General features: G+C 43.9%; 1 protein-coding gene across 5 annotated transcripts in view; it reads left to right on the top strand.

The window, feature by feature from the left end:
* Positions 1-22,117, top strand: part of CREBBP (CREB binding lysine acetyltransferase) — a 239,121-nt gene that overhangs the window by 192,944 nt on the left and 24,060 nt on the right. For all 5 annotated transcript variants that reach the window (XM_078777854.1, XM_078777855.1, XM_078777856.1 and 2 more), the window contains 4 exons: positions 6,411-6,488; positions 6,933-7,000; positions 18,759-18,909; positions 20,419-20,565. In XM_078777854.1, the coding sequence (XP_078633980.1) occupies positions 6,411-6,488; positions 6,933-7,000; positions 18,759-18,909; positions 20,419-20,565 (444 nt within the window). The remainder of the gene's footprint in view (positions 1-6,410; positions 6,489-6,932; positions 7,001-18,758; positions 18,910-20,418; positions 20,566-22,117) is intronic.

Here is a 22,117-nt window from a genome sequence, read left to right on the forward strand (position 1 = left end):
CCCACCTGTGATTATTCATGTGCCTCCATTCTGAAGAGGAAAGATATCAAGGCCTCATATGGCAGCGAAGGAGACGAGAATAGAATCGAGAGGCTGAAAAGCACAAGGCGGTGTGACATGGAGAGAAGATTTCCGCTGACATGGGAACAGAACGGCAAGCTCATAAACGTGGAATACTCGAATAGACATCGCTGCAGGGAGCTGAAGGTCAGAGCAACACGCATGCCTCGTAACAGTCGTGGCCCTGGACAAAGCGGCGAGGCTACCATCTCTGACGAGGTGTCAAGCGATGACGCTCGACGGGGCGGGTAGGTTGGAGAGCATTAAAATAACAACTCTGAACAAAGGGTCACAGGCCCCAAACAGAGAAAGCTCTGTGACGTCTGCGGGGACACCAGGCAGCCAGTGCGTGCTGCAAATATAGACGGCTGCACCTTCTCCAAAAAGAGGCAGAGTCCTGCATCAAAGCGCAAAGCTACGATGATGACGCCTGTCTCAAAGGAAAGATCCAAGCAGGACAGCAATGAAAAAATAATGAAAGCTGGAATGTTGAGGGGATTGGCGGTGAAGGAGACCGATTCATGGCTACAACACAAACATAAACAAATTATGATGTGCAGAAGAACCAAGAGGTACAGAGGGATAGAGGAGGAGGAGAAGGATGATGAGGAACAACGTGATCTGGAAGAGGAACTATCTAATAAGATAGAGGTGCGAATGATACCAACTGAAGAAAGACCACGACTAATTCGACGACATAATAACAAATGCACAAAAGCAATTTTGCAGCAGCACTATTCATTCAGGGAAAAGTAACAACTAAACACCACAAAAAAGAGCAGGTTCCACAAAAAAATTCCAAAGAGGAAATCAATGCCCAAAACTGAAGAGGACAATCCAGAAAATAAAATACAAATATAAAATTGAAGACACCAAAGACCTAGAGATAATGGTTGCTGAAAATAAACTGAAAATCGAAATGATAGCAAGGAAAATAAAAAACTACGACAAGGATAACACCAGGAGAAAGCCAGGCCAGATGTTTGAAAACAACCTGAAAAATTCTACCGTGAACTAGGGAAACTGAAGCAGAATGTGTCATCTCCTGAAAAAGATGAACTGCAACGATTCTGGAAAAGAATTTATGAAGATCGAAACTAACACAATAAGGAGGCGGAATGAATCCAAAAACTGGAAGAGAAGAAGCAACGTCTGAAGGAAATGCCCCCAGTAATAATTGATAAAGAAAAGATAAGACATCGACTTGCAAAGATGGCAAACTTCAAAAGCCCTGGCCAAGATGGGATCCCAAACTTCTAGTTAAAGGCATTTGATGCTCTCCACGTTCAATACGCTCGAGCATTCAATGAACTTATCCAAGGGGAACAGGAAATGGATGAATGGCTCACAGAAAGTAACACCTTCATCATCCCAAAATCTGAAGAAACCCAACTACCCCCACAAATACTGACCAATAACCTGTCAACCAACAACATAGAAACTTTTAACAGGAATCGTCACAGAAACAATGTACCACCACCTAACAAACCAAAGAGGCCTCAAGGCAGAACAGAAGGGATGCAAGAGATGATGTTATGAAACAATAGACCACCTTCGACTAAACAAGGCCATACTCGAAAATTGCAATACGAGAAGAACCAAATTGTCGACAGCATGGATAGACTATAAAAGAGCTTTTGACAGTGTCCCACATTCATGGATGATAAAGTGCATGCAAATGTAAAAGATAAATCCCCAAATAATCAAGCCGATTGAGAAAGCCATGGATCGATGGAAAACCACACTAATTCTGCAGCACTCAGAAGAAAAGATTGAAATACCAAGAGTAAAGATACGATGCGGGATCTTCCAAGGAGACAACCTTTCTCCTCTCCTGTTTTGCCTGGCCCTGGACCCACTAAGAAACCTCATGAATGAGCAAGGACACAGATACACCCTAACATCCAATAAAAGGACGTCCAAAGAAACAGCAAAGGTGACGCATCTACTGTACATAGATGATTTATGATTTAAAACTTTGCACAGAACGACGAAAAATTGGCAGAACAACTGAAATTAGTGAAACGGTTCTCTGATGACATCAAAATAGAATTTGGCCAAGATAAGTGTGCAAAGTGCACATTCGTGCAAGGTTGACAAACAAATACGGACAACATAAAAACCGACCTAAATACAACAATACAGGAGCTAGACAATGAAGCATCTTACAAATACTTTGGAGTAGAAGAGTGCCACTAAATTTGTTATTAAAAATGCGCAAAACAATTACCAAAGAATATCTGCATAGAACGAGGCTGATCCTGAAAACATATCTCACTCCAAGAAACAAAATCAAAGCCATAAACCAACTCGCAGTACCAGTGTTCCAGTACAGCTGTGGAATAGTAAACTGGTCACAAGCAGATATCAAAACAAGGAAACTCCTTACTATCCACAAAATGTTCCACAAAAATCAGTGCATAATAAGAATGTACCTGCCGAGGAAAGGAGGTGGCGGCCTGATGGAACTCAATCAAGAGCACAGAGCGACGACTGTAGGATTAGCAAAGTACGTGTACGTGAAAGGTTCAACAGATTACCGAATACAATTTGTGTACAAGTATGAACACAACAAACCAGAAAAGGTATCTCTCACTCACCTTGCAAAATACTTCCAAAAACAGGTGCGATGAGAAGATGTCACGCACCAAACTGAAACAGCAACAAATACAGCCCCAACAATACATCCTCAATAAGCAGGGAACATATAAAAAAAAGAGTTGGACAGATTGGCGAAAGACAAAGATGGATCACTGGAATGGCGAAGAAGAGGTCTGCTCAACTGGGACGGAGAACGACAAAATTATTAATGCGCAACACGAAGGACGCAACACCAATGGATTTAAGAAGATGGCAGGACCGCCTGGTGTAGGTTCTGCAAGGAAGAAACAGAAAGCACGAGTCACCTATCAGGATGTAAAAATAACCTCGTGTTAGAGCAGCTGTACACCCAAAGGCACAACAAGGTACACTACATGACCAAAAGTATGCGGACGCCTCTTCTAATTAGGAGATTCGGATGTTTCAGCCACACCCATTGCTGACAGGTATATATAATCAAGCACACAGCCATGCAATCTCCATAGACAAACATTGGCAGTAGAATTGGCCGTACTAAAGAGCTCAGTGACTTTCAACGTGGCACCGTCATAGGATACCACCTTTCCAACAAGTCATTTCATCAAATTTCTGCCCTGCTATAGCTGCCCTGGTCAACTGTAAGTGCTGTTATTGTGAAGTGGAAACGTCTAGGAGCAACAACAGCTCAGCCGCGAAATGTGGTAGGCCAAACAAGCTCACAGAATGGGACCGCCGAGTGCTGAGGTGCGTAGCATGTAAAAATCGTCTGTCCTCGGTTGCAACACTCACTACCGAGTTCCAAACTGCCTCTGGAAGCACTGTCAGCACAACAACTGTTTGTCGGAAGCTTCATGAAATGGGTTTCCATGGCCGAACAGCCGTGCACAAGCCTAAGATCACCATGTGCAATGCCAAGCATCGGCTGGAGTGGTGTAAAGCTCGCCAGCAGTGGACTCTGGAGCAGTGGAAACGTATTCTCTGGATTGATGAATCACACTTCACCATCTGCTAGTCCGACGGACGAATCCTGGTTTTGCGGATGTCAGGTGAACGCTACCTGCCCGAATGCATAGTGCCAACTGTAAAGTTTGGTGGGGGAGGAATAATGGTCTGGGGCTGTTTTTCATGGTTTGGGCTAGGCCCCTTAGTTCCAGTGAAGGGAAATCTTAATGCCACAGCATACAATGACATTCTAGACGATTGTGTGCTTCCAACTTTGTGGCAACAGTTTGGGGAAGGCCCTTTCCTGTTTCAGCATGACAATGGCCACGTGCACAAAGTCAGGTCCATAAGAAATGATTTGTCGAGATCGGTGTGGAAGAACTTGACTGGCCTGCACAGCGCCCTGACCTCAACCCCATCGAACACCTTTGGGATGAATTGGAACGCCGACTGCGAGCCAGGCTTAATCGCCCTACATCAGTGCCCGACCTCACGAATGCCCTTGTGGCTGAATGGAATCAAATCCCCGCAGCAATGTTCCAACATCTAGTGGAAAGCCTTCCCAGAAGAGTGGAGGCTGTTATAGCAGCAAAGGGGGGACCAACTCCATATTAAATGAATGCCCATGCTTATGGAATGAGATATTTTATATTTGGGTGTCCACATACTTTTGGTCATGTAGTGTATGTAGAGGACTGGCACATCTGCAGAATTTCAATATCCAAGTTCCACAAAAATCAAGGAAACATTAACTAAAAGCAATCATTGAAAACAAGGACATAATGCACACATGACCTGATGATGACATCCAGCATAAACATAGAAAACTAGAACTGCACTCGGTAGAGCGCATACCTCCACCAGGCTGAACAGTTTGTTTTGTATCCCACTGATAGGCCGGATCTGGATTCGGACGTGAACCAAAATCAAATCGGTTTTTTTTTTTTCACCAAACCAGCTCATCCACCAAGTTTACTCATAACTTGTCCACAACTTTTTAAATATCATGTTATATATCACTTTTTGCCCGATCGCTCAATGGTGAAGACTCACTTAAAAATAAATAATTCTCGTATCCGAATCCATATTCATATCTTTACCAAAATCGAATCGGTTCGTCCTTTTCACACACTCAATTGATCCATCAAGTTTCGTACAATTCGGTCCATAACTTTTTGAGATATCGTGCTATGTATCGGTTTTAGCCCTATCACCCAATGGTGAAGAATCACTTATAAATTAAATAATTCTCATATCCGAATCCATATTCAGATCTTCACCAAAATCGAATCGATTCTTCCTTGTCACACACACAACCTCTCCACCAAGTTTTGTCCAAATCCGTCCATAACTTTTTGAGATATCCTGCTATATACCGTTGTTGGCCCGATCTTCCAATGGTGAAGAATCACTTTAAAATTCTACTAGCCGAATCCGGATCTTCACCAAAATCTAATCATTTGGTCCTTGTGACATACACTACCTCTCTGCCAAATTTCATCCGAATCCGTCCACAACTTTTTAAGATATCTTGTTCACAGACAGACAGACAGACAGGGGTGAAAACATAACCTCTATCCACCTTCGGTGGCAGAGGTAACAAACTATTGTGACGGGACATCGTATTCAGAAACAACATGTAAAAGACAGCATTGTTGATTAAGATATCAGTACCCAGCGATTTTGGCCTAAATAATGCAGAAATCAAGTAAATGACCAAATACCAAGATCTCAAGAATGAAGTGAAAAGATCCTGGAAGATGAGCACCAAATAAATTGTTTATTCCCCTTAAAAATCATTTTCTTGGCAACCGTTGGTCTGATTGACACAAAATTTTCACCATAACATGCGCTCACTCATGTAGGTTTTAAATGATAACTATGACATGCCAGGTCACGTGGTATGGGTGCCATCTTGGAAAAAAATGTTGGACCTCTAAAACCGTTCGATGGGAAAAAAATTGAAACGTGGCCGATTGTAAAGAACTTTGTATGGGGAATAAGTTTCGTCAAACATGACGTCATCGGTACGTCTGTTATTATGTCGTAATTCATCAAGTACAAAGCTTAATCTGATCAGTTTGAAATTCATTTCTTGCACATGATCTATGCAATAATTATATTGGAGAATGCAAATTTGTGATGTCATAGGTCACGTGGTTCGGCAGCCATGTTGGATTGAAGATTAAAATTTTAAAAAACCTTCAGAAGTCTTCTCTGAAACTGCAAAACAGATCGAGGCAAAACTTTACAGACATGATTGCCTATCCATGATGAGCAAAAAGGTTGCCTATCCATGATGAGCCTATCCCGAGAACACAAAAGACCCTGAGGACTCCAAACACATCAAAGACACAAAATACCCGAATTACTCCGAGGACCCAAAAGACACAGAGGACCCAAAAGACACAGAGGACCCAAAAGACCTTGAGGACCACTCATTATTTTTTGAAATATTTAAAATCCAATTCTGAATTCGGTTTTATAAAGAGGACATTATGGGTTACGTGTCCAATGAAAGCGTGGTTGTATCAAAGCGTGGCAGATTGTATACCGGTCATAACTGCCTGCAGTTATAAGATGGCTTGGCATAGGTGGCCCGACTCGTTATTATTATTATCATTATATTTATTATTATTAGATATTTTGTAATGTTTCGTGGTAGAGTTAGTGTGGGTTACATCCACCTTTTCATATACCACCATCATTCTCAGGTGGATTTCATGACTTTGCTTGCATTGGATGGGGTCCCAGCTCATACGGGGCCAGCTAATCTGACTTTGTTCAACCGAAAGATGATGATGATGTCCCCCTTTTCTCTTTTACAGCTTTGTTGAGTGCAAGGAGTGTGGACGAAAACTGCATCAGATTTGCGCTTTGCACAACGAGCTAATTTGGCCATCAGGGTGAGTACACTTATGAGCAGTCTGTTTCTTCACTTGTTTGACAAATTTGTTTAAATTAAAAAGGTTTTTGTTGATCATGTGAATTTCCTTATGATTATTGTTCAAGCACATTCATTATTCATTGTTGGAAGCTAAAAACAGTGTTCGGTTCGGCATTGCAATGGAGAAAATCACTGTTTAGTCAATAGGTGTGTGTGTGTGTGTGTGTGTGTGTGTGTGTGTGTGTGTGTGTGTGTGTGTGTGTGTGTGTGTGTGTGTGTGTGTGTGTGTGTGTGTGTGTGTGTGTGTGTGTGTGTGTGTGTGTGTGTGTGTGTGTGTGTGTGTGTGTGTGTGTGTGTGTGTGTGTGTGTGTGTGTGTGTGTGTGTGTGTGTGTGTGTGTGTGTGTGTGTGTGTGTGTGTGTGTCACATTCAGTCAGTCACATGCCTCATTCACTGTTTTGCAGGTTTGTATGCGATATTTGCTTGAAGAAAACTGCAAGGACAAGAAAAGAAAACAAATTTTCAGCAAAACGTAAGTAGGGAATCTCAGATTGAAGTGTTTGCGACCTTCTTCATGATGGTGAATAAACACCGATTAGCGAAGAGTTGGATTTAAATCCCTTCAGCTGTTCTAAAGTTATCACATTTTTACCTGACATGACCTTTGACCTTTTGACCACAACATATAATCAATTCATCTTTACATAATTATACATACCTATACCAAGTTTGACTTTGATCCATTCAGCCATTCTGAAGTTATAAACCTATGAGACTCTGACCTTTGACCTCTTGACCCCAAAATCCCTCTTGACCCCAAAATCCAATTAGTTTATCTTTGCATCAGGATACATAACCCTAACCCTAAGAACTAACCCCAACCCTAACAACGAACCCTAACCCTAACAATTGGCCAGCTTTGTCCCCAGACTTAAACCCTATCGAGCACCCTTGGGATGAGTTAGGGCGACGTGTACGCCGACGTCAGCCGCCACCACACAACGTTGCTGCGTTGGGTCAGGCATTACAGAATGAGTGGAGGAACATCCCTGATGCCACTATCAGACTTGTGCACGTGCAAATGGTGGACACAACAGATACTGACTTTGAGGTGGAGGGTGGGACTGTTTGATGACGTGTGACATCTTATGGGATTGCTGTCAGGACAATATTCTTTTGTGGTTTGTCGACTGATTAACCTGTTTTCCTTCCATAGTAAACACCTTTCAGTTCCACTTAGTCAGGTTCACTATGTCAATAAATTATATTTCGTTCAAAATCATGGTAGATTAGCAAACCTATACATTTTTGGAAAGGTTATAGCATAAGGAAACTAAAAATCAATGTTTACATTTGGAGAGATACCTGTATGGTGGCCATTTTGGATTTTCAAAATGGCCACTGTAAAATACATATTTTGTTCTATTTCTGCCTCTAATTACCCTAAAAACTTTTTAAAATATACTAAACCTATATTTTCAGGGACGAGGAATCCAATGAAAGTATCAAATTAGTGCTATGGGGAATGGTAAGACACGAATCAAAGGTTTTGAATTGCAAAATACTGTCTTTATATTCGCGTAAGTTGCATAATCAAATACATGTTATCATTTTGTACAGGCAGTTAATAACATCAAAATGTGTCACAATAATTCATATCACCAAACATACACAGGCAGTCAGCAAAATCATATATACACATGCAGTCAGTATAACTTCACATCTACACAGGCAGTCAATGACAAAATATACACAGGCAGTCAATGGCATCAAACATACACGATTACAGAATATGCCATTTAGAGTTCGTCATCACTGTCCTGTGTGTCGTATCCGACAATATAGTCCGCATCGTTTTCACAGTCCGTTCCACACAAGCAAAGGTCGGTCAAATTGATTGGCAAATCGAATTGGTCGAATGGTCGATCGAATCGAATTCGATGAATCGAATCGAATCGAATCGATCGAATTGGTCGAATGGTCGATCGAAGCGATTGGTCGAATGGTCGAATTGGTCGAATGGAATTGGTCGAATTGGTCGAATCGAATTGGTCGGAATTGGCAAATGTAAACATTGATTTTCAGATTTTCCATGTAATAACGTTTCCAAAAATGTATAGGTTTGCTAATCTACCATGATTTTGAACGAAAAAACATAGTGAACCTGACTAACTGGTTGTTTGTCATATTATTGCATCCAAAGTCCGTTTTGCGTTTTCAAAGTGTGTCAGTATACTTGTATCAACTTTGGTCAAAAATCCCATCACTGGTTCACAAGTTATAGTGGCAACAGGATTTTCACCTGAAATGAACTTTGACCTCATGATGCCATAATCTAATCAGTTCATCTTTACCTCGTTATACACATACCTGCACCAAGTTTGACTTTGATCCCTTCAGCTGTTCTCAAGATATCGCGGTAATGAAAACCTATCACGGACGACAGCCGGACCATCAACCCGAAAACATAATGCCTCCAGCGACTTCGTTGATGGAGGCATAAAAAGAGAAATAAATGGGGAGTGAGAAGGGGGAGCTCCTCGCAAAGATTAATTATGGATCTGCTCCTGTGCATTTTGGGGAGGGGTGTGTCAGGGTTTTGCACAGGCTGCTGACCAGGGGCGTGTTCTGTTAGCAAGTGTTACGTGGTCCTCCCGGTGACTACCTGGTCTCGGTGACCCCCGGACCGTGAGAGGAACTCCGCCAGAAAGATCTATTATTTATACGCTTTCGTAACGCAATCCATATGAATTCCAGTCAATAAGAAACCCCCACACCAAGGATCCAGAGTAATCAATAATATATTCCCCCAAGAAATCAACCATCAACAATCCACAATCAACAATCAATCACCAATGTGATTACGATGGCCATCTTATATATGTGTGTGTCCCCTTTCCCCACTCCCGACCCCTTGGGTACTCACGACCCCTTTTGTCTCTGTCCCTCACAATGTCTCTGGGCCCCTCCTGACCAAGATGATGGTCGGCTTCTCCGCACACGGGCGGTTGAACGGACCCTTCCTGACGTGCTTTCACCGGGCACGTCCCGTACCGGGAACAACGGCTGCAGCGCGCACCTCCTGGCCAAGCAAAGCGGGTAATGTAAAGCAGGCAAAGCAACACGCGGCTTGCCCAGCGCGCGCGGCCCAAGGTGCGACCCGTACGCGGCCTTGTAGACGGCGAGGCGAACTGTGCCAGCTGCTTGGTTCCGTGCACGAACCCACAGTGACTTGACGTGTCAAAGGGTAGTTACACGTCCCGGTAACTCCTCTCGCCAGACGGGCTTTGAAACGCCGATTCTCTTACGTTGCTCAATCGATACCACTCGCGTCCGAGGTCGGCCAGGAAGAAGAAGAATCGTCGTGTCTCCAGGACCTCGTGTCTTTTCTTCTTCCGTTTCCGGTCTCCTTTTTCTCAGAAGGGCTCCTGACCCTTTAATCACAACAACCTTTAATCGACTACACATTGATAAGCAAAGCCCGGAATAGTAATTCACATACATTCACATAAATATGTAACACTCCCCCCCTTCAAGAAAGAAAGTTTGAACCCAGCGAAAACTTTCTTTGCCGGCCAACTTGGATAAACAAACCAGATAACTCACCCCCCCCCCCCCCCAACTCATCAGTTCCCCCCGGGCACAGTCATCACTTAAAAATAAAGCAACAAAATTTCACACGATCCCCTAGATTAATTCCCTCTGGACCAAGCGTCAACCACTTCTAGTTTCTCTTGAATGACGGTTAAGAGGTGGTGACCAAAGCCCCCAAATTTAAACCTCTCTATAGCACTTTTTCGGGAGGCCCAGCGGAATATTCCCTACATGGACGCCTTAAGGAATGTGGAGTTCACGGTTAGTCCGGGGAGGAAAGTTCATTACATGGACGCCCATAAGAACGTGGAGTTCACGGTTAGTCCGTGCAGGAAAGTTCACTACCTGGACGCCTTTAAGAACGTGGCGTTCACGGTTAGTCCGTGTAGGAGCCCCGGCTCGGCGGCTCCACCGTATATAGTGCTTCAACTCTCCAGACTCCTAACCGTTACGGTGGGACCCTTTGTCCCAGCCGTTACCTGACTGGCGGTCTCTTTCTCGGCCAGTGCTCTGACATTCATTCTTTCGGGAGGTGCCGTAACTCTGGGAGCCTCCATAGTAATATCGGCTGCTGCCAACCCCAAAACTACTGCCAAGTTGTCCTCTTCTGTAGACCTCTCGACGCCTACGAAAGGCCTTCCCTACTGTTATGGTCCGACCCTCCAAATCCTTACCATTCCAATTCTTCTCTGCCTCCCTGGCGTCTCTTGTGCTTGCAAACGTGACAAAGCCGAACCCTCTTGACCGTTGCGTTTCCCTGTCTTTTACCACCCGCACTTCCACCAGCGGCCCATATCTGTTGAAGACAGAGGTCAGAACTTCTTCCTCTGTGTTGAAGTTCAGTCCCCCTACAAATAACTTGGAACTTTTGTCGCCATCCCGAGCTGGTGGGGTGTTATTTTCCCTGCTGTGCTCTTTACCAACCCTCGGGTTACCATAAATTTGCCCCCCGGCCAAATCATTCCCGATAATCACAGATACTCCCTCTACAGGAAGCGTGGCTTGTAAACCGACGGTGACCGGTCCTGACACCAAATCGGATTCCAAATGGATGACATGAAGTGGGGCACTAACACAGCCACCGATCCCTTGTAACCGAACACTATCACCAGTTGCGGTACTCTTTGACAATGGCAAAATGCCTTCAAGCATTAAGGATTGATGGGCTCCTGTGTCCCTTAAAACCCTAACCGGTCTTGGGTTAGTCAAGTCTCCCTTGAGTGAGACCAACCCCTCATAAATAAATGGTTGGTAACTCTTCTGTGGGCGATTTCTTACGTTTGCCATCGCATTCGGAGTTGTACTAGTCGGACTCCGCTCTGGGTCTTCCCTTTTCATGAGGTAACAACTGGACATCAAGTGTCCAGGTTTCTTGCAAAAAGCGCAAGTAGGCCCGGAGGAAAAACTCGTGGTCTGCCTCGGGCCCCCCGAAAAATAAGTTTGTCTTGGGCCCGCAGCCCTCTGATTTCGAACAGGTGGGGTATCCGCGTTGTCCCCATAATCCTCTCGAGGCCGCCGCCATGTATTGTCGTTCTCCGCACCTGCTGTTCCCCACCTCCCCTGCGGAGATCTAGGTGAGGAGTTAGGTTCGTGGACCCCTATCCGGTGTGTTAAGGCATAATCATCTGCCAGGGTGGCTGCGTCCCACAACTTCGGTACTTTCTTTTCCTGCAGGTACACTTTGATGTCCTCGTGGACACACTGTTGAAATTCCTCCACCAGGATCAAGTCACGCAATGTTTCGAAGTCTTTCCCGACACCTTTTGACTCACACCACCGATCAAACATGTTTTCTTTCACTCTGGCAAACTCCACATGGGTCTCACTCTCCCACTTCCTGGCATTCCTGAATTTTTGCCGGTAAGCTTCCGGAACCAACTCATAGGCTTTGAGGATGTGCTTCTTCAATACCTCATAATCTGCACATTGGTCCATTGGTAGCGCCGAATAAATCTCTTGAGCTTTTCCCACCAGCACACTTTGCACTAGTATGGTCCAGGCCTCCTCCGGCCAGTTTAACTGTCGAGCCACTTTCTCAAAGTGTGGAAAAAATTTAGCGACTTCCTTTTCATTGAAGGGTGGAACCAGCCTCACATGTCTGCCCACATCCCAGGTGTTCTGGCTAGGTGTTGACCCCGTCAGCAAGGGTGGTACCTCTCCCCGTTCTCTCATTAACTCCAGCTCCTTGAATTTAATTTCTTGCTGAAGCTCCATGTCACGTTCCTTTAATTCCCTTTCCGCTTTTCTCTCCTCTGCTTCGAGGTCCCTTGCAGCTCTCCTCTCCTCTCCTCTGCTTTTCTCCCTTCTAACCTTTCCTGGAGTTCTCGTTCCACTCTCCTTTCCTCTGCTTGTTTCTCTTCTCTCCTCTCTTCTGCTTTCCTTTCTTCTTCTTTAATCCGTTCCTGGCTCCGTAATTGCAACTCCAGTTTCCGGAGCTCAACGTCTTCTGGTTCTTCGGGTAGCCACTGCCAGGCTAACTCGTCCCATGTTCCTACTCCCACCATAGACTGTATCACCGTGGTCTGCAACTCTGCCTTCCTCAAATTAGTTCGGACCTCCAAGTTAAAATGTTTGGCCAATTTCAAGAGGTCCGCTTTTAGTAACGCTCGGAACTGTGCCTCACTAGGTGTTACCGCAAAGTTCTGTGCAACAAACGCCATGGTGACTATCGTTAACACCTGTTAACCTTCACCCAAGACTTTACCACAATTTCTCAAAAATTTACCAATTAATAATTAATTAATAAATTTTAATTAATAAAAACTATTATTTTATTATGTTATACAATTTTAAATCCCGGACGTAGACCCAATTGCGAATCCGCAAATCGTAATTTGGACGAGCCCCCAATTCTGTTACGTGGTCCTCCCGGTGACTACCTGGTCTCGGTGACCCCCGGACCGTGAGAGGAACTCCGCCAGAAAGATCTATTATTTATACGCTTTCGTAACGCAATCCATATGAATTCCAGTCAATAAGAAACCCCCACACCAAGGATCCAGAGTAATCAATAATATATTCCCCCAAGGAATCAACCATCAACAATCCACAATCAACAATCAATCACCAATGTGATTACGATGGCCATCTTATATATGTGTGTGTCCCCTTTCCCCACTCCCGACCCCTTGGGTACTCACGACCCCTTTTGTCTCTGTCCCTCACAATGTCTCTGGGCCCCTCCTGACCAAGATGATGGTCGGCTTCTCCGCACACGGGCGGTTGAACGGACCCTTCCTGACGTGCTTTCACCGGGCACGTCCCGTACCAGGAACAACGGCTGCAGCGCGCACCTCCTGGCCAAGCAAAGCGGGTAATGTAAAGCAGGCAAAGCAACACGCGGCTTGCCCAGCGCGCGCGGCCCAAGGTGCGACCCGTACGCGGCCTTGTAGACGGCGAGGTGAACTGTGCCAGCTGCTTGGTTCCGTGCACGAACCCACAGTGACTTGACGTGTCAAAGGGTAGTTACACGTCCCGGTAACTCCTCTCGCCAGATGGGCTTTGAAACGCCGATTCTCTTACGTTGCTCAATCGATACCGCTCGCGTCCGAGGTCGGCCAGGAAGAAGAAGAATCGTCGCGTCTCCAGGACCTCGTGTCTTTTCTTCTTCCGTTTCCGGTCTCCTTTTTCTCAGAAGGGCTCCTGACCCTTTAATCACAACAACCTTTAATCGACTACACATTGATAAGCAAAGCCCGGAATAGTAATTCACATACATTCACATAAATATGTAACACAAGCAGCTTGCTATTGCTTTCGAAGCCAGTCGTTCTGTATCAACTGCTTTCGAAGCCGCTTGCCTAGCTGCTCGGAAAGTGGAGCAAGTGATAAAGAGAGATGCTTGGTGACCATTAATCGAGCTGCTTGCTAAAGGAACACACCCCAGATCTTCGCTGCTCTGAGAGGCCTTCAATGGTCTTGATACCTTTCCGGAATCGTCTTATTTCAGTTTTTGTTGGTGTTAATTTGTTAATGCAATGTATATGCATGTCTCGTTAGTTGTTTTCTCTATTTGCGGGTTTCAGAAGGTGGGAGGAGGTTCTACCAAAACTCAAAATGTCCACGTCCTTTGTTGGTAAAGGATCATTATTCATGAACCAAATTGTGCGTTTCAACTGGTTCATGAGTCTTTCTCCTTTACCGTTAATCCCCCATGCTTCATGCACACAATACGCTTTGCAGTGGAGGATGATTTCCAATTCCTCGAAGCTCCAGCTCTCTTCATTTTATGTTCTTTGCTTCGCCTTTTCCTGTTTGTTTATTCCTCTGCTATGCTGCCCCCACTGCGGGTGTGTTACCTTTCTCTCTGTCACCTCGCTCTTCCATGTTCCTCATTTTTGTGAAGGAGTAAGGGAGGCAGGGGGAATAAATAAATGCAATAAAAAGTGAAACAAAGCAATACCTTTTTAATTTAGTGTTCAACTTCACATCTTCATGTGAATTATTAATCCTCCGTTCAGCGTTAAATTCAATTTTGTGAATTTTCCATAACGGTTGGCGGGTTGTTCTCGTCTCGATGCTGTCTAGCCTGGTTTTGAATCGTGACCCAGTTATAAACTGTCAGCCCGGTGTTTCGCAGGCAGGACGATTCATCGATGTGTGTGCCATCCCTTGGATGGACGTTAAAACTGGGCGTCCCATCTGCCAGTCTTAGTGGGTGAATATTAAAGACCCCATGGTGTCCATCACAAAGGGTATGCGAGTAATCACCGGCACTCTGAACAAATTGTAAATTTCTGCTGGGAAGGCAATGATAAACCAGCCAGTAAGTATAATACTTGCCAAGAAACTGCTTTTGCAGCACCGACGCTCTGTACATCAGAATCTATATAATAAAGCAGGAGTCTGTCTGTCTGTCCATGAACTACTCCCTCAGTTTTCGGGCTCACTCCACTAAACTTTCTGTGGAACTTTTGGGTCCCAGTGGGTGTGTTAAGGTGGGTGAAAGGTTTCATAAAATTTCTCGATACAATTATGATTTTGAGTTTCCACCCATACGAAAATGCTCCCTCTCCGCATGTTAACGCATTTACGAGTTTGGCATTTGCAGTTTCACCATTTACTGCCTGTGGAAACATTCGTTGGTTCGGTAAACCATCCTCATTGTTATGAGCTTCATCATCATCATTAAAGGTACATTGATTTTACACAGTACTACCCCCACAGAGTTGGGGCCAGCCCCAACAAATTTTCCGTGCAGCTTTTGGGGTCCCTGCATGTGTCCTAAAGTGGGGTGGGAGTTTTCATTAAATGTATCAAAACAAACAAAACATTAAATGTATCAAAACAAAACATGCCTTCGCCGAAGAAGACTTTAACCAAACTTGGTGCACGTATGTATTATAATGCAAAGATGAACTGATTTGATTTTGGGGTCTAGAGGTCAACGGTCAGAGTCTGTAATAGGTTTTAACTTGAGAACGGCTGATGGATCTCAGTCAAAGTGGGTACAGGTATGTATAATGATGTAAAGATGAACTGAGTATATTTTGGGGTCAATAGGTCAAAGGTCAGGGTCGATAATAAGTCTTTGTTACTGCAATACTTAATAACGGCTGAAGGGAACTCAGTCAAACTTGGTACAAGTTTGTATAATGATTAACAGTTAAATGTATGACATTATGGGGTTAAGCAGTCAAAGGTCAGGGGTCCTGTTAGGTAAAAATTATGTAGCTATGCTAACTTGTGAACCAGTGATGGGGTTTTGACCAAACTTGGTCCAAGCACATATTATGATGAAAGGATGAACTGATTAGATTTCTGCATCAAAGGTCAGAGGTCATACAACAAAACAACAGGCATTTTAAGGCCATTTTCCCTGCAAGAGCGGGGGTTTGCCTTGCGGTTCCCATGACAATCAATGACAATCAATCAATGACAACGGTCAGAGGTCATGTCAGGTAAAAATGTGATACTTGACAACAGCTGAATAAATTTAAATCAAACTTGGTACATGTACGTGTAATGATGCAATAATGTGGACATAGGCATATAGGTCGACATCGTGATGTCAAAGAGTGCCGTTTTCGTTTTTTGAGATTTGGGGCTCCCACCAATGCATAGCAGGGTTCTTCCCTCGTTCTTTATAGTGTATACTGTACTTCGTGAAAAATATAATCAACGTTTGCGTGTATTGATCTATCTTCCATCTGCTCTTCTCGTTATATAAATAATACAACTATCTTAGCCGTTTCCTATCTCCTGTCTCACCGCTTCGTGCATCATCACCCAACTTTGTGTAACTAATTAACAATGTGCAATTCTGCTTGCACCACCTAAATTTACTTGCAACTCCTCCATTTCTTAAATCATAGCAGGAGTACCCGGCAATGCCGGGGGAGGCAGGAGAGGGAGGGGAAAGATATACTACATATACATATTTTGGGGGGGTGGGGTAGCTTTGACAGGCTCCTCCGTTTTGGGGGAGGGGGAGAAGGGAGGGAGGAAAAAGTTACCCATGCAAATAGTGCTTTAACCTCAGTGTTGCCCAGGTAAAAAAGGAAATTGTAATACCTTCTGCCATCATCACCAGGTGGTGCCACACGGTACACATTTACATAGATAATTTACGCCCCTCCCCCGGCCCCACACATCCCCGCATGAGGCCGTGGCCACAAAGCCTATGTTACTCCCAGACAAAGTTGTATTTGTATTTCTACCCTGAGTAAAGTATAAAAGCGTTGAAAGCTGGAGTACCCAGCGTTGCTCAAGCGAAAAAGAAACATTAACATCTATCTATAATTCCAGTAATCTCTGTGTGTATGTTTGTTTGTCTGTGACCGCTGTTTCTCGACAACCACGGGTCCGATATACTTTAAACTTGCCAGGTATATTGCTGGGGACCCGAGGATGTGCCTTTTCAAGGTTTCATATTAATCGGACAAGTAGTTACCGAGCTATGTCCAAAAAACGATTCAACCAATCAGAGAGCAGCGAGCTATCACGTGTGCCGAACGTGCCGAACAGACTCTGCCTCGGACGGCACATTTGAGAGCGTATTCATTTATTTCACGTTGGCAAACTATGTTGGCGTTAAACTATGTTTTAAAACTAATTAAAACTAATTTGCGATTCTTTCGCTTTCCTGCGCGTTTGTGCACGCTATGGCGATTTCTTTACCAAACTCCGCAAGCCGTTCGCTTTGGACCAAACCATTTCATGTAAATAGAGGGGGGGGGGGATTGTCACCGTACTCGCAAGCCGTTCGCTTTGGACCAAACCATTTCATGTAAATAGAGGGGGGGGATTGTCACCGTACTCGCAAGCCGTTCGCTTTGGACCAAACCATTTCATGTAAATAGAGGGGGGGATATAATTTTAGATATATATATAGTACGGGCATGCCCTAGTATTTGAAATGAGGGCAAATATAATGGAAAAGCAATTACATTCAAATCAGAATCCATCACAAACGACGTCATCGTTTTACCTTTTCGTTGAATATATGCTGGTGAATGTGCCAATCATCACGTTTCTGAGTTAAGTATGATGACGCTCAGGAAGAAGAAAAAAACCTTTCCACCAACTTTGACCGCTTCCGGAATAGTTTGATCATTTGTGTTCCCATGTCTGGTAATTTTTTTGTTTTTATTTATGCGAATGTGCACTTGTATATAACTGTCATTAATCAAAAAGGCTTAGGCACAATAGAGCGATTATTTTTACTCCCGCCAGGGAGTATTGCGTTCGATCGTGTGTGTGTGTGTGTGTTCGTGTGTTCGTGAACAAGATATCTGGAAAAGTTCTGAACGGATTTGGATGAAAGTTGGTGGGATGATTGCCCTTGGGATAAGGAAAAATTGATTAGTTTTTGGTGAAGCTCAGGATATTATTCTGTATCAGGAATTTTTTGAAGGATTTTTTTACTATTGGAAGACAGGGCTCAGTAGCGGCCACCCATGGTGGGAGTATGCGCTCTCCTGAGTGGCGTTCTAGTTTTTTTTTGTTTTTTTTTATCCAAAAATATAATTTTTTTACCTAAAACACTCCCAAGCACTCACTGATGAACCTCTGAAAGTTTGACAAAGATTCATTCAGCCATCTCTGAGAAAAATGGTGACAGACATATCGTAGATTTTTTGGCCCAGTCAAACGTAGACTTTTTCTCAAAGCCTTCACCATGCCCACAGCTTCACCATCCAGTGGGCGGAGCTTCAAGCCCAACCGTTGCGGTATATTTGTTGTTTTCTCAAAAAACTAAAATATGTCCCATTCAGTGTAGGATTGTTGTTTTATGACCTTCGTGTCCTTTCAAATGTCATTCCATGCTTTCAAATGCCTTTCAAATGTCGCGTCCCATCGCCCCTCTATAACCAGCATATATGCCAGGTATAATTATCTTGTTCATTGAACTTTTTTGTGCGTTCTCTCTTGTTACCTTTGTCTTTCTCTCCAGCTCTCAACACCCTTATTAATCCTCTACCATTTGCTGTCCGTCTGTCCATCCCTCTGCCCATCCTTCCCACCTGTGTTTTTTCAGACTTTTCCCCCATACCTTTTGGCATATTCAACTGAAACTTGGTTCAAGGCTTTATTATAAGTTACAGAACAAGTTCGAGTTTCAGGGTGTTTCGGCAATTTTTTAGTTGTGCTCTTTTTGGACATGGAAAATATCACATTGGTAGGGGACATGTATGGCAAAGCAATTCTCGCTCTTGTTTATATTCCTTGTTATTGCCTTTATGCCCACTGTGTAGGGTTACCATCATCAAAGCTTGGTGTCCACCTGGAGAACAGAGTTAACTGCTTTCTACATAAGCAGAACCTGACCGAGGCTGGGGAGGTGTTTGTACGAGTGGTCCATGTTTCAGACAAGACGGTTGAAGTTAAGCCTGGTATGAAGGCCCGGTGAGTCATTGCTTTTCTGCCTTGTTTGTTTTATGAAACTTTCATTGGGATTGGGGTCCTAAGATCTTAGTCGCCCCACTTGAGGTCAACTCTGTTGCCATTACATATTTTAAGGTGAGCAATCCCACCAACACTAGTATATCTCCGCTCTTGCGTTGAGCGGAGTTATATTGTTTTTCCTGTTTCTTCTTCTTTTTTTCTAGTCCAACAATTTTGATCGCACATCATTCCTTCACACCCAGCCACCTTTTCCCCCCCTCCACATTTTCCCCCATTTCAATATTATGGGGTCAAAGATGAAACGCTAAAAATCACACATTTTGCCTTGCCACGATCGAGATGAGATTTGGCACAAAGGTGTTTTAAAACATCCCTTTTAGAGGATATTTAGATAAATTACACATTTCAGATTGGAGTCATTTTCGGGATTTTCGGGAGTCATTTTCGGCTAATTTCGGTCCCCTTGTGTTTTATACTTCTCCCACCCCCACCCCCCCCCCCCCCCTTACCACGCCTCCTCCCCCCAAGCCCTCTCCCTCCCACACATCTCCCTGCTCTTAAATGTTGTGTGCTCTCAAGTGTTTGTGTGCTTCCCATTCTCTTGTCTTCCGCTCCCTCTTTTTATATATTTTGTTTGTCTGGTTGATTTGTTTGTGAAGTAAATGTCAGCTCTTTCACGAGCCTCGATTCAGTATACAAAAAAAAAAAAAAAATTTGTGTCCAAGGCTTCTTCATCAGCCTTCGATGTTGGGAAATGGTGTTGAGAAAAATAGTTACACTTTGTGGTTATTTTTGGGTGTCGTGTCAAAAGAAAGTTTGAGTGAGTTGAATGAAGGGACATTTGTGAAATGAGACAATAACGTTTTTATCCCCACCCCCATGCTCTTTGAGAAAAAAAAAAGAACCGGGGGATATTGTAATTGGCTCTGTCTCTGTCTGTCTGTCTGTCCTGTCCATCATGCTATCTCCTCCTAAAGGGTTGTGTAGAAATTCACCAACTTTGGTAGTTTCATTACCACATGGCAAGAAGGCGCAGGAGCAGTGTCATTTCTGGCGGCGCCCCTGCTTGGTCAAAAGATCAAGTACCGGAAAATGCAATTACGGGCAGATTTTTAAACATTTAAAAAACTTTCTACATGCAATAAATAGTGGGGGACGCATAAAATGTGACGATTTTTTTAATTCAACCCCCCCCCCACCCCCCCCCCCCCCCCCTCCGGATCGGAGGTGGGGACTTCGGTTCACAGGGGTCAATTTGATATTGAGTCAATCCTGGTGGAACTTTTTTCCATCTTTCAACTTTGCTTAAGGTGGGAAGTGTGGGGATTTGCGATGGCGTGCCATCGACTTTGCCGAGTTTATTATTATTATTTTCTTGCCATATGGAGAGATGCATCTTAAGCCAGTTATGGGTGAAAAATAAACATATTGGATGAATGTCCAATTGATCTGCTGATTGACCGTTTCTAATTGTGATCGTCGCTGACTCTTCCTCTGAATCTTTGCAAGGTTTGTGGACAATGGCGAGATGGCTGACTCCTACCCATACCGCGCGAAAGCACTTTTTGCATTTGAGGAGATTGATGGCGTTGACGTATGCTTTTTTGGATTGCATGTGCAGGAATATGGATCAGATTGTCCCCCACCTAACCAGAGGTATGGTTTTGTTTTTGCAATGACGATGACTTTGTATTGAGTGCTGAAAGTTAAATAGAAGCAGAAGAGATGTTTCAAAAATGGAAAAGTACAATAGAGAAAGAAATGTTTGAACGTCAACATTCATAAAACAAAGGCTGTGGCAAAAGCGAGTGTATGGTGAGTGGCAAAGAAGAGAAAGAAAGTGGACAATGGCCTTGTTCAATGTGTATAAAAGGAATTGGAAGGAACTCAAATTATTGTCGGCAGTTATGGAAGGTACCACAAGGGGTACAGTGGTATGACTGGAAATTTGGGAACTAAATCTGGTATTTTCATCATAATTATGCAGAAGATGTGAAGATCAGTCTTTTCAAGAAAAAGATGAAGAACAAAAGGCTTGTGAGCTCATATTTCAATTTGGAAAATGTCTGAGGTTTCTGTTACCTTGGACTCTTGGAGACATGACAGAGGCGTCGGGAAGAATTAAGCATTGGGTCAATGATGAAGTCCGCCTAGAATAAATGGATCTATAAGTGAAAGTGGTATATATTTCGTACGTACTCGGTGGCATCATGAAACACTGAAGCATTCCATTATCTACAAAAGGTAGAGTTTATATAACCTGTATTGATGTATGGAAGCGAAACGTGGGCAACACGGATTGAAGATGAAAAAAGAATGGAAAGAAGAATTATACGATGGATGAATGGATTGTCTCTGAAAGAAAGAATGCTGAGCTCAGAAACCAGAGACATTTTTAAAATCAATACTCGTGAAGAACTTCAGAAGTGAAGACTTGGTTGAGAAACACAACAACATTCATTTAAATTGTGTGCAACCTGTGGCTGCTGGTTTGCGTCATTACTGGGAGCACGGCTGTGCCGTTGATGCAGTGCCCCCTGCTGGTTAGGTTAGGAATTTGTAATTTGGTCAGGAAGCTGGTGAATCGATGTGAAGGACAGCAACAACAACAACATACATTTTAAGGCCATTTTCCCTGCTCGAGCGGGGGTTAGCCTTGCGGTCCCCATGACAATCTTCTCCATTTTGCCCTATTTTCTGCATCTCTCCTTGTTAACCCCCTTGCCCGCATTTCTTCTTCCAGCATCTTTAGCCAAGTCTTTCTCGGTCTTCCCCGTCCTCTACTTCCTTCTACATTCATTTCCATCACTCTTCTCAACCAGTCACTTTCATCCTTCCTCAAAACATGACCAAACCATCTCAACCTGTTCCTCTTCACAGCATCAATCACAGGCTCTATTCCCATCATCTTTCGCAATTCATCATTTGTCTTCCTCTCTCTCAACGATACTCTGCACATCCACCAAACCATTCGCATTTCCACTCTTTCCAGCCTTCGTTGCTGCTCTACGTTCATTACCCATGTCTCGCTCCCATAAATCATAACACTTCTCACACATGCAGCATACACCTTTCCCTACAGCTTCAACGACACTCCCCTCCTCATCAGCACGCCACTCAGTTCCCGAAACTTCTTCCATGCACATCTCACTCTTGCAACCGTTGCCGAGTCTGATCCACCTTCTCCATTCAGCATGTCTCCGAGGTA

Source organism: Myxine glutinosa, chromosome 5 (assembly GCF_964187855.1).
Source record: "Myxine glutinosa chromosome 5, kmMyxGlut1.1, whole genome shotgun sequence".
In the NCBI taxonomy this organism is placed as follows: domain Eukaryota; kingdom Metazoa; phylum Chordata; class Myxini; order Myxiniformes; family Myxinidae; genus Myxine; species Myxine glutinosa.